Raw genomic sequence first — 17675 nt, 5'->3', positions numbered from 1 at the left:
TAAGATTTCTGTTTATATGTCTCCCCATTTCCCACAGGGTGAAGTCTATTCTCTTTAGTCTAGTATTCAAAACACTTCATGAGCCAGCCCCTTCAACTAAACTAGCCTAGAAATGTTCTCCTTTTTGTTTTTGCTTATGCTGTTGATTCTAGTCAGCATGCCCTCCCCTGGCTCCCTTCTTCACCAGGTAAAATCCCATCTATCCACTAGGACCCTCTCAGATGTCACTGAATAAGAACCCTAGTTGCCATTTACTAAGTACCAGTTATTAAGTACTTAATGCTTAGTTATTAAACAAGCATCCTACATTCATTATCTGACTCTGCTTCTTGTGTATCCGTCTCAACTACAAGAATGCAAATTCCCTGAGAGCAGAGATCAGACTGTAATTCATCTTGAGGATTGAATCCTCAGCTGTACTGTACACTTAGTTGATGTCAGATAAAGTTTGATGAATGATTGAATGATGGCAGAACTTTGAGCTAATTGCTATGGGAAGATACAAAAGGAGCATGAGAGCTTACATTCTAGCTAAAGAAACACATCGCAGGAGAAAAAAAAAATCCAGAATACTAAGTATTGAGGAGATACTAAATGGAGGGTTGAACAAGGTTAGATTTAACACAAAGTCATCCTGGAGGAATCAAGTTTATATAGTAAAGGGAATGTTCAAAAACTTCGGTGTCAGGCAGACCTGGTTTTGAATTCCTGCTTTTCTGTTTGTGTGTGTGACTTTGAACAGTTACTTTCTCTAAACTGCATCTGTAAAATGGGTGTATTACAACCTCCTTTATAGGACTGTTGCAAGGATGAAATGAGATAGTATATCCAAGTGCATATCACAATACTCCATAAATGTTTAAAGAGTAGGGGAAAAAAGCAAACTAGAATATTGGATTGTCTGAGAGGTTAATTCATGTTGATGTGAGAGTTGGGGCCTTGGGCATTGGCTAGTTTGTGTCAGATCATAGGGGCCCCCAGGAACCTGGAAATACTGATGGTAATTCTAAAACTGCTCCAGGATACTCTTTAATGTGAACCCTCACACTAAACCTAAAATATTTCCCTAACTCTTGTATAGCTGCAGAGAAAAAAAGGAGGGAAGGAAGAAGAGCTGCAGTTTCCAAACATCACTGAAAGTATCTGCTTACACACTTAACTCCAAGTGAATTTTCAAGGAGTGATTTGACATCATTGCTTGACTGGAATCTACGAAGCAATTTACAAAGTACCAGCCAGCGTCTTGGGAAAGTGGTACCAGCTTTGCCAGAGTGAATTATTGAGATTGTTAACTCTTATATGGACATGGATAGTTAATGATGAAAAGCAGTGAACTAAGTTGCAGCACAGAATTGACTGTGTAAACTTTTCAAACAGTTTGTACCATTAATTAATCCCCCACCAAAAAGAGCCCGTCTGATGTGTTGGGTGGTGCTGGGCTCTTAGTGGCCACACTGTGTCTGTCTTTAGATATTTATATGGGTGTGTTTGCAGATTGAGACAATTCATAAAGCGTTGACGGTGATCCATTTTTTTTTTTAGCGCTAAAACTCAAATTCGCGGCTATTTTAGTAATTAGCCCTGACTCTTCCGCTACTCAAATCCCTCGAAACTACATCTCCCAGCATGCTCTGAAGCTGGTCTGACTTCATCTCAAATGGCCCCGTAGGGCAACAATGGTTAGTTTTGACTGTGCTTATTTGTGCTATAAAATATCGATCCTAATTGGCAGCTATTTGGGCTTTTATATCTGCCGACCTCCGTTTTTGAACTGTAGTCACTAAATGTAGGGGTTCTGGCCTGACAAGGCCCATGCATTTCTTCAATTGGATGGGGAGCAGGGACAGTGTCACCGGCGATCTCGAAACTAGGAGGGAATGTTGACCAGGGAGCACCGCTGCGGCCGATCAGAGGAGCAGGAACCGGAGCCCGGGCTGAGTCCGAAAAAAGCCGGATCCGGACGGTGGCTCCGGAACGGCTGTAAGTGGAAGATGGAGGAGCCGGAGGAACCGGCGGACGGTGGGCAGTCGCTGCCCCCGGTTTACATTTACAGCCCCGAGTATGTTAGCATGTGCGACTCCCTGGCCAAAGTCCCCAAACGGGTAAGAAAGGTTGGGATGAAAGACCGTGGGTTTTGGGGGTGTGGGTGGGGGGCCGGTGGACGGGAGGGCATTAGGAAGAGAAGAGGATACAGGGCTGGGGGAAATCTTCAGCAGAAATTTGGGCGGCTGTACCAGGTGATGGAGGAAGTGTTCCCTTAGAGAGTTTCCTGAGAGCGCAGCGGGGCGTCCAACGGACAGGTGGGGGTGGGGTGGAGGTGCGGGGGAGGGGGAAGGGATGGCATGGAGGGGATGGTGTCTCTACTGCCAGGGATCCCCGAAGTGGAGAAGAAGCTGCAGGAGAAAAGTGTTCCAACACCTCCGTAAGGCCCGATAGCTTGCTCCTTAGCGATTTAGATACTTTGTATTGTCTAAAGTGCTTTGTAACTGTTAAGTAAAAAGGGAGGGGAGTTAAAAGTTAGTTCCTTTGTTCAGGATGATGAAGTCGATGGAATTTCTCTGAATTAAACATTTGAGACTATTTTCTGCCTTTTTTTTCTTCCTTTTTTGCTGATGTTTTTAGGCCAGTATGGTACATTCCTTGATTGAAGCATATGCACTGCATAAGCAAATGAGGTAAGTTGTGCTTGAACAGAGCCCTGAACCCAGGTGTTCATAGCCTTAACTTCCTGCTTCACAGTGGGGCTAATTAGGGAGAGAATGGTCCTTTTTTAAAAGTTTTTTGTGATTCACAGTGTTGGTAATCTGCCTGTAACCTAGTAAAAGCTCTTGAAGAATTAAGAAAACTCGAAAAAAGTACATGAAGCAGTTAAGAAATAGGACTTTATTGCTGGGAGGGAAGTATCCTAGGGATAGGTGTTTTGTGGAGGTTTCGGGGTGAGTACTTTTGGGTACTAAAACCTATCTGATAGAAAAAAAGATGTTCAGCTGGGAGGTGTTCTGGTTTTGGGGTTGTTTGTTTTTTGTCTTTCCTAAGCCAGCTCTGAGAGTATGGGTTCAACTTAAGACTTTTAGATACACCATTACCACCACCAAACTTTAATGATGAGCCTGGAGACAGTCAAGACCAAAGGAAACTCCTGGAGCCAAGGCCATAACTCAGCACAGAGCTAAGTGCTTCTTTAAAAAAAAACAAAAAAATGAAGTTGCTGTTTGTTGTTATAAGAGTAAATATTAGAACCCTGACACTTGTAGGATTATTTGTGACATTTTCTGGCCAATTGGATGAACATCTGTCTATGCTGGCTAGTGTGATATGCTTCATTTATCTCCCAGAAGGTAGTGTAAATTTTATCCTTATTATTAACAAAATCATTTATTGAGTATCTTCTTTATGAATGTTTTTCAACCGTTTTTTAACCCATAGGTTTGGTAAACAGAAAAACTACATGCTTTCCATTAAAGTTATTTAACAGTTCAAAAAATTACTTTGACAAACAAGAAATCAAAGCAAAGCAAAACTGTCTAATTTCCTTGCTGTTAAGTAGGGAGGCTCTCAGTAAGGATTTGTTAAGGAAGAGGAAGGGTATTAAAAGAGGGAGCAATTAGGGCCGGGAAACATGGTACAAGAAACTGTAAAATTTTTATTTTAATGGGCAGAGTTATCACTTCTGAGGGTGTAGACATGTTTTCTTGAAGAAGAAGCAAGACTCCTTGGATCTTAGCTATATATATTTACTTTTTGAGGCTGAGCTTGCTTGGTGATGGTAGTAGCCTGTATAACCATATTAATTCAGGAGAAACTCACGGGCATGTTCCCCTTCAGCAAACAAAAAAAACACTAATGCCTCCCTGTGGCCTGGGTCATGCGTTTTAAACTTGAATGTGCATATGAATTACCTTGTTAAAATACAGATTCTTTTTTTTTAATTGTATAGTTGATTTACAATGTTGTTTAGTTTTTGGTGTACAGCAAAGTGATATATATATATATTCTTTTTCATATTCTTTTCCATTATGGTTTATCACAGGATATGGAATATAGTTCCCTGTGCTATACAATAGGACCTTGTTCTCTTTCCATTTTCTATATAATAGTTTGCATCTGCTAAGCCCAAACTCCCAATCCAAAATATATGGAATGTTTCACAAATTTGAGTGTCATCCTTGCATAGGGGCCTTGCTAATCTCTGTATCATTCCAATTTTAGTATATCTGCTGCTGAAGTGAGCACTGAAGTACAAATTCTGATTCAGTAGGTCTGAGGGGAGGCTGAAATTCTGCCTTTCTAACAAGCTCCCAGGTGATGCTGCTGCTGGTCCACAGACCCCCCTTTGAGTGGTGAGGGCTAGAGAGCAGTAGTGGCAGTGGCAGAGTCAGGAAGAGGATATGGGGACTAGGCAGCTAGAAGTTAGAGGTGGTTAAGTCCTGTTGTTAGGTTAGCACCCTGTATTCTCTCCGTCACTCCTATTTTCACTTCTTGTGAACAGTGGGTTGAGAGCTTCTGAGCAAAGCCCAGTTCTAGCCTGTTTGCTCCTTCTCTCCTTCCTCTCAGAGGCAGATGTGAGGGACCAATTATAGAAACTTTCACATTTTTTGGTTGCCTATTTTTTAATCCTTTAATATTAATAATAATGACAGTTATCCACAAGGCATTTTCATGTATGTTATCATTTAATCTTCACCTAAGTCCCATAAGATATCCCCACTTTACAGATGAGGAAACTGAACTACAGAACAGTCAGCTTATCTGAGGTTATAGAGCTGGTAATTAGGACGGGAAGCCAGTTCTCTGACTCCAAATTCAAAATTCATGACAATACAGCTGCCTATTAAAGTAAAAATGTAGTTGAAAGGATTGTATTTGCCCAATTAGGAAAACTGATTCAAATGTAAATATCTCTTCCTACTGGTTTGTCATGAAAGTTGTAACTCACAGAGCAAAATTTGTCTAATACCTGATTATTTAACTTAAATATAATAACTCTTTTTTTTAACCTGCCTATAAACTCAAGGGAGATATCTATCCTCTCACCCCTTTTTAATGGAGTCAACATGTAGATGTGAGGAAATGAAGACTGTATTGCAGTGGAGGAACAGAACGTGTTTATTGCTTCAGCCTCCTGGAACCAGAAGCTGGAAGTTGTATTTTCACTCCAACTGCTGGCTCCTGCTTCCAGGTTCTGGCATACTCTGGATCTGACTCACTCACCTTTCTTTGTTCCCTGTTATTATTAGGATAGTTAAGCCCAAAGTGGCCTCCATGGAGGAGATGGCCACTTTCCACACCGATGCCTATCTGCAGCATCTCCAGAAGGTCAGCCAGGAAGGAGATGATGATCATCCAGACTCCATAGAATATGGACTAGGTAAAGTCATTACTAGGCAATGATGGGAGATAGATGACCTCCATCTATAGATCATAACTACTTAATCTTTTATAACTTGCATGATGGTCTTTAATACTTTTAAATTAACAACTAATGTGTTAACCACAATATTAATCTTCCTTTAACCACACTCCCATATGAATTGAGCAAAATTAATGCTGGATCAAATGGAGGAAAACCTTTCAGTTGCTTGGCGCCCTAATAGCAGTGCCCAGATTGGGTCTGGCTGTATGTACACTGATTTAACTGTCCTGTGACCTTATATTTTAACTTCAGTGTATATTTATATTCTTGCTAAGTTTGATGCCTTATCTCTCATTAAACAGCTGCATTTTTAAAAGCCATAAGTGGCCAATAGGATAGTCTAGAGAAACAACATGATTTAATAGAAGAACACTGGACTGGAGGTATGTGTATAGGGCGGGGGTGCGGGCTTAAGACACCAGGGGGTCCCAGACCTGGCTCTGTGTCATCACAGATATGACATATCACCTCTCAGTCCTCAGTTTCTCCATCTATAGGATGTGACTAGTTAATCTTCAAGGTTTAGTCTTTCTAGCTGTAATACTGAATAATTCCTTCCCCGACATTGAAGGTGTTTAGCTCTCATTTTGGAGCTGGTGTTAGCACAGTAGCTTTCTGGTAGGGTATGTTGTTGTCATACCTCAATCTACTCCTCCTAATAGGGTACTGGACCCAATTCCAATGTGTGGAGGGGGGAATTTCCCCCCACACCACCAAACAATGCTCAGGACACCAGCTTGGTGTCCTACAATTCAACTCAGTTCTGATACTCTCTACCCGGAGAGAGCATCAGATTCCACAGGTGAAGTGCTCAGTCCCACAAGACTTCTCTCCACATCAGACATCAGTTGCAAACCCAAGCTGTTACCTGTGCTCTGGCTGACAGGCTGCAAATTGGAGGTTCTAGCAACCTCACCAACTCAGAATGCCAAGCACAAGTCCAAGTTGTTACCTGTACTTCTGACCAACTCTCTATAAATCAGAAATTCCCATGACCCCCTCGAATTTAATTAATTTGCTAGAGCGGCTCACAGAACCCAGGAAACCCATATATTCACTAGATTACCAGTTAATCATTAAAGGATATAACTCAGAAACAGCCAGATGGAAGAGGTGCATAAAGGCAATGTATGGGGAAAGGGCATGGAGTTTCCATGCCCTCTCCAGGTGTGCCACTCTCCCCAAATCTCTACGTGTTCACGAACCCAGAAGCTCTCCAAACCCTCTCCTTTGGGGTTTTTATGGAGGCTTCATTACATAGGCATGAATGATTAAGTCATTGGCCAATTGGTGATTAAGCTTGTTGACCTAAACAAGTAGGCTGCCAGATATTTCTCCATCAAAGATGGGTTTGTTTGGGATCAGCAGAGAATTGCAATTTGGGGTCTGCAACCATGGTAAGCCATGGCAAGGGAAGGAGAACACTTTTACAGAGAGGGAAAGGAACTTGGGAGAGCTATGGTTTAAAAAAAAAAAAAAGAGTCCATGGCTTTTTCATTGAGTCCTTGCCAGGAAAGAAAAGTCTTTCTTCTTGTTAAACTTGGTTATTGTTTCAGGGTGTGAGAGCGCCCCCTTCTGGTCTCCTGACTATTTAATTTAAGTTTCTGTTTATTCATTTTTTACAAACTCAATCACCAGTTCCTCTGGCCTCACACAGGAGGTCAGGGGGATGGAACTGATAGTTCCAACCCTCATAATTCTACTGGCAACCAACCCCCATCCTTAGATGTGGTCCACAAGTTACCTCATTAATACAACCAAGACACATCTATAACTCATCATTTAGGAATTCCAAGAATTTTAGGAACTCTGCCACAAACTGGGAAGAAATACAGTTGATCCTTAAACAGCGCATGGGTTAGGGGCACCCACCCTCCGTGCAGTCGAAAACCTGAGTATAACTTATAGTTAGCCCTCCACATCTGCAGTTGCGCATCCGCGGATTCAACCTACTGCTAATGGTGTAGTACTGTAGTATTTACTGCTGAAAAAAAATCCACCTGTAAGTAGGCCTGCGCTGTTCAAACCCATGTTGTTCAAGGGTTAACTGTATATTCTTTATTATAAGTCATAATATCACACCCCTCTTTATCCAGCTTATTTTTTAACAAGCTCTTCTGATGTTTGCCTGAAGGTTATGACTGCCCAGCCACTGAAGGAATATTTGACTATGCAGCAGCTGTAGGAGGGGCTACAATCACAGCTGCCCAGTGCCTGATTGATGGAATGTGCAAAGTAGCGATCAACTGGTCTGGAGGGTGGCATCATGCAAAGAAGTAAGAAAATGACCTTTCTGCTTTCTATCTCTTTCCTTGAGTCAGTTTCTTATTTATGTAAACTCTTATGTTTATTGTATTGGCAGTTATTGAGAGACGTGGGGGGTGTGTGTGTATGACACTTTACTACACCTTCTGAAGAGATACAAGTAAAATAAAAGATGACATAATATAGTGGAAAGTGTACTATTGAAAGTCAGGACACCTGGGCTTTATGCCTACTTTTTCTACAAACTTGGCTGACTGACTTGGACAGATTAACCTCTCTCGGTCTCAGTCTCTTCATCAGGAAAATGGGCAGAGCAAAGGATATTAATCTAGATATCTAGACAATCTCTAAATTCCTTTTAAGCTTTCTGGAAATTCCCCTGTCTTCAAGGAACTTATACTCTAGAAACATTATTAAAACTAGAATAATTGGGGAGCAACATCAATTTTGGTACCAATTGAATATATGTATGAGATGAAGAGATTTAGCAATAAGGAGCAGTTAATCATGGAAGTCTTGGAAGAGGTGAATTTTGGAGCTAGTTCTTGAAAGGAGTGGCAAACAGATTTTTGAATAGATGGAGAATTGATGAGAACAGATTTAAAACAAAAGGCTGAAGAATCAAAAAGGAGACTTAGGGCTTCCCTGGTGGCGCAGTGGTTAAGAGTCCACCTGCCAATGCAGGGGACACGGGTTCAAGCCCTGGTCTGGGAAGATCCCACATGCCACAGAGCAATTAAGCCCATGCACCACAACTACTGAGCCCATGTGCCACAACTACTGAAGCCTGCGTGCCTAGAGCCCGTGCTCCGCAACAAGAGAAACCACTGCAATGAGAAGCCCGCGCAACACAATGAAGAGTAGCCCCCACTCGCCACAACTAGAGAAAGCCTGCACACAGCAACAAAGACCCAATGCAGCCAAAAATAAATAAATAAAATAAATAAATTTTTTTTTAAAAAGAGGCTTATGCTGCCATCTCTAAGCAGCAAAGTGGCAACTTAGAGGTGTTACCCTAAGGAGAAAGGGCTTGTGCAACAGCTATTGGGTGCTACTTGGAGTTACAGGAAAAGTCCTTTCTGAGTTTGATGTTAACGTTTCAAACAGCTATACTCTGTGTCTGACAGGGACTGCTGAGCCTTATTCAGCATTTGGTATCTTGCTTAAGATGGCTGTAGTACATGTTGGAGGAGAAGGATTTTATTTATTGATTTATTTATTTTTATTGAAGTATAGTTAATTTGCAAAGTTGTGTTAGTTTCAGCTGTACAGCAAAGTGGTTCAGTTATACTTTTCAGATTCTTTTCCATTATAGGTTATTACAAGACGCTGAGTATAGTTCCCTGTGCTATATAGTAGGTCCTTGTTGTTTACCTATTCTATATATAGTAGTGTGTATCTGTTAACCCCAAACTCCTAATTTATCCCCCCCTCCAGAGGAGAGGGAATTTAAAAACTGAATTTATCAATGTGCTATTTGAGTGAAATAAAGCAGCAGTGGTAGGAACTGCCAATGCATCATTCACACACCAGTTGTTCATACTATCTGCCATGACCTTGATACTCTAGTGCTCTTGAGTCTAGAGAAAACAGCACTTTATTTTTCAGAATAAAATCTTGAGCACAACTTCAGCATATGCAGATTAAGGTAATAATATGGAATTCTTTTCATCAAATGGATAGATTTCATGACCAAGGAAATCCTTGAGTAAGTTTACTACTAGAATCTACAACTGAGGTGGTGGAGCATAGAGAAGCTGTGTTTAGTAATGAGTTTTACATGGTCTTAAAAACAAAGAGAAACAACCTGCCTTTTGTTAGTTTTTGCTCTATTAAAAAAATTCAAAATCAAGACAGTAATCTCTAGGAGGGAAAAATGACCCTGTCTGCTTCAAGCTATAGATAAAAGGGACAAAACCAAGCTTCTCTGAACCAAGGACTTCTCTGCCTTCTCATGCTTAGCAAGTTGAAAAGAAAAGTAGTGTGGTTTCATGGGAAATGCCCAGTCCTACAAGTCAGCTCTAGTTTCTGCATGTGGCACTGGAGCAGCTTATATATTTAAATTCACCACTTAAGGCCTCCTAGGGCCTGGGTCAGTTTGCAGTGGAATACCCAGGTACCTGCCACTTCTTATTACTGTTTTGCTGCCAAAGGAAGCACACTCTATCTCCAGCCAATTATGGCTGCCTCTGGGCTGTATGCAGGCGTGGGCATACCCACACGCCATTATCTTAACTGTTTCAGACAGCTTGCAGCTGATCCTACCTGGAAACAGACATGCCTGTGGTAAATATAAATTACCAAGAGTCTCTAGAGATTGCCCCAATTCAGGTCCAAATTCCAAGGCGTTCTTGGCGCCTCTAGAACCTCTGCAGATGGAATACAGGCATTTAGCCCACAAACTTACATCTAGCGGGCATTTATCTCTTACAACCACAATATCTGTTTAAACCCCCGTATCCCCAAATACATGTACAGGTTCATACATGCCATTTATTCATTCAGCATGCATTGATTAAGCACCTACATAGTGTCAAGCATATTTTTATCATTACTAATAAGCAGAGATACAGAAATTGAAGCATGGCACATTTTTCCCCTACCAATTTTGAAAAAGAAATCTTTTATTTCAAAATATCCAGGTGCTGGCAGGATTACAGTGAAATTGGCACACTCTTTGAAAACGTTGGAAATGTTAAGAGTGGGGAAAATGTTTGTACCTGTTGACCCAGTACTATTATTCCCAGCAATATTCTAAGGAAATAAACCAATTCTGCCCTCAAGAAGTTTATCTCTTAGAGGTAAGACAGCAAATAATTGCATCTGAAAGCCAAAGAAGAGTGATTTTCAAAGAAAATTCTGCAAAAGAAGAGTAATGAGAGACTAATGCTATTAGATATTAAACATAAAAAACTGTGATAATGAAAACACTGGTACCACTGGTATAAGATTAGACAAATGATGTTATAGTATACTCCCCAAAGAGACTGTTGCATATAAGAATTTAATCAGTTATAAAGGATGTGTTACAAGTGATTGGAAAGGATTGTTCAGTAAATGATGTTGTGACAGCTTGTAGCATTTATACTCTCATCTCCTGTAATAAACTAAAATAAGTGGCAGCTGGATTGAAGAGTTAAATATAAAAAAGCAAATTAGGAAAAAAACCCTAGAATGAATGAATATTCATCAGGCTTCTAAAGGGGAATAGTTTTCTAAGCTTAGGAAAGAATAGAAGAAAAACAAAGGAAAAGATCAACATATTTGTATAAAATTTTAAAACCAAAATAACTTTTATGGCCATTTCAAAAATAAAATCTAAACACAGACTAGAAAGGCATATTTGACATAAATATGACAAAATGTGACAGGTTTGCATTTTCTCAGACATTCATACAGTATGATGTATAAGAAGAAATATGGGCAAAGAACATGAATAGACAATTTACAAAGGAGTTTTAAGCACAACTGGAAAACATGGGACAATGTTCATCACTACTAATCAAAGAAATGCAGATAAGTAGGTAACTTATCTAGCCTATCTTTACCTATCTTTACCTCTTTACCTAGCCTATCTTTAATAGAACTGAAAAAAAATGGTACTGAGTTTGCTAGTAATAGTGTGGTTTGGGTCAACCCCTTAAGAAAACAGTTTGGTAGCCAGCATGTATTAATGCCCTTTTATCTAGTAATCTACTTCTGAGAATGTTTCCTAAGAAAATAATTCAAAATATGGAAAAGAAACCTGAAGATATTTACCAGTGTTATTTATTTTTTAAAATTAGACATAACATGAATATCTAGCAATAAGGAAAGGGTGAATCCATTCCATGGAATATTATGCTATTATTTTAAATGATGATTATGAAGACTATGGGGCATTTCAGAAAAATACTTCTGGGTTAATAAAACAGGTTTTAAAATTGTTTGCACACTGCAGTTACAACTTTGTAAAATACATGCATTTTTTTTAGTACATGCATTTTTTTAAAAAAAATTAGTGGGAATGATAGTAGTGGTTACGTTAGGGTGACAGAATTAAAATGATTTTTTAATGTGTTTTTCTAGTTTTCAAAATTTCAGTAATGAGATTTTTTCTAACTTTTGCAGCTAAAATTTTACCAAAATAAAAAGAGGCAAAAAAATAGTTACAGCAAATATTAACAAAGGGTTAAAATCATTAACTATTCTAACTGACTTTTTAAAACACTAATATTCAGATAAATTAGTAAAAGACATGAACAATTTACAAAAGAGGAAACAAATAGTAAACAAACATGAAAAAATATTTAGTATCGCTAATAATTAGAGGAAGAAAAATTGAAACATTATATATACATGTATATATTTTACTTCTACCAAATTTGAACCAAAGGAAGAAAGCTCTTAACTCATACATCTATTATTCTTGGTAATCTAAGGAAATAAGCCAATCCAAAATATGGAAAAGCTGTGTATATGAAGATGGTAATTTCTCTTTCACGTATAGTAGCCAAGAAGAAAGGAGGGAAGGAGACCTAAATATTCAACAACAGTGGGATGGTTACGTAGTATACTGCAACATATCCACTTGATGGGCTACTATATAACTATTAAAAATGGTGGTTAGGACAACTGCATAACAAGAAAAAAATGCATATCGTATATTGTTGGCTTTGCTTTTAAAGGGCAGGTAGCTACAGCATCATATATTCACTCTGATTAGAGATATGTAAAAAAAATATCTGCATATGAAAAGAATTTCTAGAAGGAAATACAACAAAATGATACCAGTGACTTTGTGACGATGATGATAGTATGATATATATATATATATAATATATATACATACACACACTATATATATATACTATATGTATATGTGGGTATACACACACAGATATATACATGTACCTTTTCTCTGTTTTATATATTTTCATATATTTTCTCTAATATGATTATATTACTTTTATTAATAAAACTTTTTATAATAAAATCTGCTTGGAACAAAGTGGGAAGCTGTTACAATAGAGGCATGATATGGTCGGTGTATGCTAGAGTTAGGCACAAGGTAGTGGGGTGTCCAGAAGGAGTGGAATGCACCACTTACTAGTTGTGTATGTGACCTTGGGGTTATTTCAGGAACAGCATGTGCAGAGGCACAGAGGTGTGAAAGCTGAGGGCACTTCCAGGTCTATAATTAAAGCTGAAACCAAGGGCTCCTATAGGCAAGTGGCTGGAGGTGAGGTGGGAGAGGTATGAAGGGTCCTGTTTGCCAAGCTGAACAGCTTGGACTTGATCCTTCAGGTCAGTGGTTCTTGACCTATTTTGGTCATGGACCCCTCCGAAAATCTGATGAAAGCTATATAACACTGTCCCTAGAAAAATGTACATACACAAATTTTTCCTTATAGTTTCAGAAAGTCTAAGGATCTCCTACAGCCCATGTGTGGATCCCTGGTTAAGAACCTTGGTTTAAAAGAGTAAAGAATCACTGAAGGAATCTTTAGCCAGGAAGAGGTAACATGATCAGATTTGCATTTTAGGAATATGATTCTGGCAATAGTTGGTAGATAAATTGGTGAGTGTTGGGGGCCAGAATGTTGACAGAGAAATCTGTTAGGACCTTTACTGTGATAATAATCTATCCTAAAGGAGGTGAAAGCTGTGGTGATGAGCATAGATGAGAGAATAAATTCAGGAGTCATTTAGTAGCTAGAATAGGTAGGAATGGTAACCAGTTTGATATAAATGATAAGGAAGGAGTGATCTAGATTTCTTATGTAGATGACTGAGTAATTGTGTTACCTTTAACCAAGAAGAGTAGGGGATGGGGACTGCTCTGCCTATGGAGCATCTAATTAGAGATGTCTATTACAGAGTCGGCAATGGGGTCCAGCCTATGACTTCTCAACTTTAATGTGCATACAAAATACCCAGGGATCTTATTAAATTGGAGATTCTGGTTCAGGTCTTGGGGGAACCTGAGAATCTGCATTCCTAACAAACTCCCAGGCAATACTAAAGGCTGCCAATTTGTGGCCCATACTTAGACTAGCAAGAGGCTGGAGCTCAGGAGAATCATCTTCACTGAAGATACAGATTTGGGAGCCAGCATGATAGGTGGTAATTAAAATTAAGGAAATAGACAAACTAACCTGGGAAGCATGTGTAAAATAATACAGGGGAAAAAACTCAAATAATGAGCCTTGTGGAATGCCAGTGTTTACAAGGCAGGCAAGAGAAGAAAGACCTACAAAGTTGAGTCTTGAGAAGGAGTGGTGAGAGAGATAGGAGGAGAATCAGAAAAGACTTATCAGAGAAACCAAAGGTGAACCTCAAGAAGACCGGTTTGGATAGCAGTGTCTTCTGCTGCTGCAGAGCGTGTATTCTCAATGGGAGTGATACTGCCCCCAAGGGAGCAAAAATTGATTCTTGCTGGGGCAGGTGGTAGGGAAGCGGGGGCGGCAAGAAACTTAGATGTTACATAGTTTATGGTTTTCCAAAGGGTCACAGTACATAACAGATGTACAGTACATCTGTGATATAAAATTTCGCGGAGAGGTCAATTAGAAAAAGGTGTCTAAAAAGGCTCCTTGGGTGAGGGAATGATAATGAAAAAATGGTTGAGAAACAGCTGTACAGAAGGAAAGTAAGATTTCTCAGTAAGGAGGTTGTGGTTAAGAAGACTTCAAAGGATGGAGAGGAGTGTGCTGGGGAGACAAGTAGGTGAAGGGCCTTGCAGAAGCAGCACTGTGAAATAGCTTGGCGGATTGGGGGAACTACACACATTGCTGGAGGGTTAAGGTTCAAAGTAGATAATGGCAGCAGATGAGGTAGAAAAGTAGGAAATGGCTCATGAAGGGCTTCATGTATGTCGGAGTCACTCAGTTGAAAAATGCAGATTTCTAGACCTCTCAGAGATCTTGATCAGGTAGGTTTGGACTGGGGCATCAGAACCTGCACTTTCAAAATCTAGGGGTGATTCTGATGCACACACTTTGAGAAACTCTTCAGTAGGAAATGGGGGGGCACTGAAATATTATTTTAGGTAGTAACGTGGTTAGATTTGTGTTTTAGGAAACTGACTGTAGTTATAGAGGATGGATTGAAGGAGGTGTAGACTATAGGTCGAGGGACTGAATTGGGTATCGGCACTCTCACTGACAAGTGATGAGGACCTGAACTAAGGCAGAGCAATGAGAGTCAAACCCAGGCAATCTAACTCTTCAACCTGTGTACTTAACCCCTGAATTATACCACCTCAGTACACGGGAGTAGGTGGTGGTATGCAGCAGAGGTAGTACCCAGGGAAATTGGATTCTGAGATTTGGAGATGGAGGTGGAAGCTGGAACTAGAAGCAGATGTGTTGCCTGTATATGAAATGGTAGCACAAACCAGGAAAATGGGTGTGATTACTTAGGGAAAAGGCAGAGAGTGAGGAGAAAAAGAAAATAGAGCCTAGAACCCCAGGAAATACCAACTTGTAATGGGCAAGTATAAGAAGAAGCCCCAGTGAGTTCAGCTGAAAAGCAGCAATCAGGACTGGCCAGGTAATCGAAATAGAAAGGGACCATAGAATACCAAGGGAGCAGAAGAGTTTAAAGAAGAAAAGAGCTCTCAACAATCCAGAGCAGTACTGAAGTGTCAGTCATATTTGGCAATTAATATAGTCATTAATGACCTTGGTAAGAGAACTTTCTGGAGAGTGATGGGAATACAAACTGTTGAGGGGTGAGCAGGAACTAAAGAAATGGACAAGAAAGGAACATTAATCTGTCCAAAAGTTCAAATGAGAAAGAAAGGAGAGGAGGGCAGTGGCCAAGGGAAACAGGGTTGAGGGCTGACTTGTTGGGTTTGTTTTAAGAGCTTTGAGAACATTTGTAGACTGAAAGGGAAATAACGGAAATATGAGAAGGATAAGAAATGGAGCAAAGTCTCGGAGGAGGCAGGAGAGGATGGGAGGAATGGCTTTGGGAGGAGGAGACCCACCTCTTCTGAAGCCAGAGCAAAAGGAGTCAAGGAGGGTATAGCAGAGAAGTATCTGGGTTGCCTACTAGTGAGTGCTGGCCCCATGGCCTCTACTTTCTCCATGAAATGACTCTTGTCCACTTCTATCACTTGCTCACAGGCCTCTTTGAATTCTTTGATTCTGCTTTTTGTAGTCAGTCTCTTAAGAAGCCATCTTGTCCCATCTAGATCCCCTTAAATGGGACTCACTCTTTCCATGTAAACATGTACTAGGAGGTATTAAAACCCAGCATGGGACAGTGACTCCTAACCTCCAGAATTTGCCGAGATCGCATCTTCTTTGTCCACTTTGACTGGCTGTTTCTCATCCTCACCTCTTCCTGTTTGACTCTGCATTACAGCTCCCAGTATTTTCCTTTATCTCATTCTGATAATCCATTTAAGACTTATTTCCATCTCTAGCTCAACCTGCCCTTCTTCTTGCCACAATTCTGTTATTTGCCATCTTATCCCATGACATTTCAGCCTTCCACCTGGTGACACGGGATCTGTGCCAGCTGGGCCCCCTCTGCCTGCTTCGCTGCTAGGAGAGGAGAGATTATTGCCCTAGAATGCCATTGGTTTCTGGGACTTCCACCTGGGGGCAGTGAATGATAGAGCCATATAACTCTGCCTTGTGTCTTGGCAAACTCAACAAGAAGAATATAGAATGAGACCTCCAGCTCTTAGTTACCGTCCAGCTAGCAGTTGGGATCAAAGCTACTAGAGCTCTGTTCTCAAGAGCTCCAGCTCTTTATGCACAGAGTGAATGACAGTGGATTGCATTCCAGTTCCAGTTCTCCAGAGTGCTGTATGTGCAGTATAACTCATTAACCAAGCAGCCAGAACCCCCCTCCTCTTCTGACATCATCCCACCTCCAGCCTTTCCAAACCAATAGATGACTGCATGAAAATGGAAACCTGGATTCAGGGTCAGCCACGTCGCCTCAGAACCAAGGCAGACTCCTCCTTCAGCCATGGAGCGCATGTCCTTATCACTTCCTCTTTACACCCATTCCATCCTGGCACCTGCAGAACAGACCCATCATGAGACAAAATAAACAAACCTTTCCCATAGTAGCCCAGATCAGATGAGATCTAGGGAAGATAGTCTAATACAGTGGTTCAGTGTTGCACAGGGAATTCCAGCTCCATCAGTTACCAGCTGCAAAACCTCTCTGTGCCTCAGTATCCTCAGTTGTAAATTAGGGATAATAATAGTACCCACCTTATAGGGTGATGGGGCTTAAATCTGATCATTGTATTAAAGAGCCTAGCAAAGAGCCTGGCACATAGTAAGTGTTTGATGAAAGTCACTTATATCCAGATTGGGTTACACCCAGGGGGTCTTAGGTAGCCTCTCAGGCAAGTCTCTGGTCCAGTGGGGTCCCACTGCCTGTCCAGCTAAAGTGAGCCCTGGTACTGTTTGTCACCCACTGCACTTCCACGTCCCCTTTGCCCGTAAGCTCCTGGCTGAAAGTAGACTATTCACGATCAGCTTAAAGACTCAGGCCCTTTGCTTTATCAAAGTTTCACTGCCAGCCTTCCCTATACCCCTACTCCTCCCAAACATCACATGAATTCACTGTTCGACCTCCACTACTAGGTCCAGCCCATACTCATAAGGCAAATGAGGATACTCCTTACCAAGAGACAGTGGGACCACCCCTAATTGGCAAGGGTGACTGTGCTGTAGTGCTGATATCCAGGACTTTTCTTCTTCCTAAGGAGCAGGTGCTCTCTGAATCTAAAATCAAGGCCTTCTATAAAATAAAAACTCTGGACAGCAGCTGGCAGCGGAATTCATCAGATTCTCCATCTCTTCCACATTAACCTTGAGACCCTTTCTGAAAATAAAAAGCAGGGAGTTCTTCTTGTCAAGATTATTCTGTCCTCAGTGTAATCACTATTCAAAATCCTTTCTGTTACCCCAGAACCTTCTAGCTCAATTCCATAAGGCTCTGGCCTTCACAGGGTTATGTATCCCCTAGGGGCACCTACAACCTC

General features: G+C 40.7%; 1 protein-coding gene across 2 annotated transcripts in view; it reads left to right on the top strand.

Moving 5' to 3' along the window:
• Positions 1-304: 304 nt before the first annotated feature.
• The window catches only part of HDAC8 (histone deacetylase 8), a 244890-nt gene continuing 227519 nt past the window's right edge, over positions 305-17675 (top strand). The window contains exons 1-4 of one of the 2 annotated variants that reach the window (XM_079911616.1): positions 305-2102; positions 2623-2675; positions 5238-5368; positions 7548-7689. In XM_079911616.1, coding sequence (XP_079767742.1) covers positions 1878-2102; positions 2623-2675; positions 5238-5368; positions 7548-7689 — 551 coding nt within the window. In that variant the 5' untranslated portion in view covers positions 305-1877. The remainder of the gene's footprint in view (positions 2103-2622; positions 2676-5237; positions 5369-7547; positions 7690-17675) is intronic. The other variant, XM_079911615.1, reaches the window with a different exon arrangement.

Source organism: Stenella coeruleoalba (assembly GCF_951394435.1).
Source record: "Stenella coeruleoalba genome assembly, chromosome: X".
NCBI lineage: Eukaryota > Metazoa > Chordata > Mammalia > Artiodactyla > Delphinidae > Stenella > Stenella coeruleoalba.
The sequence above is the reverse complement of the archived record's forward strand: the minus strand, read 5'-3'. Positions and strand labels throughout refer to the sequence as shown.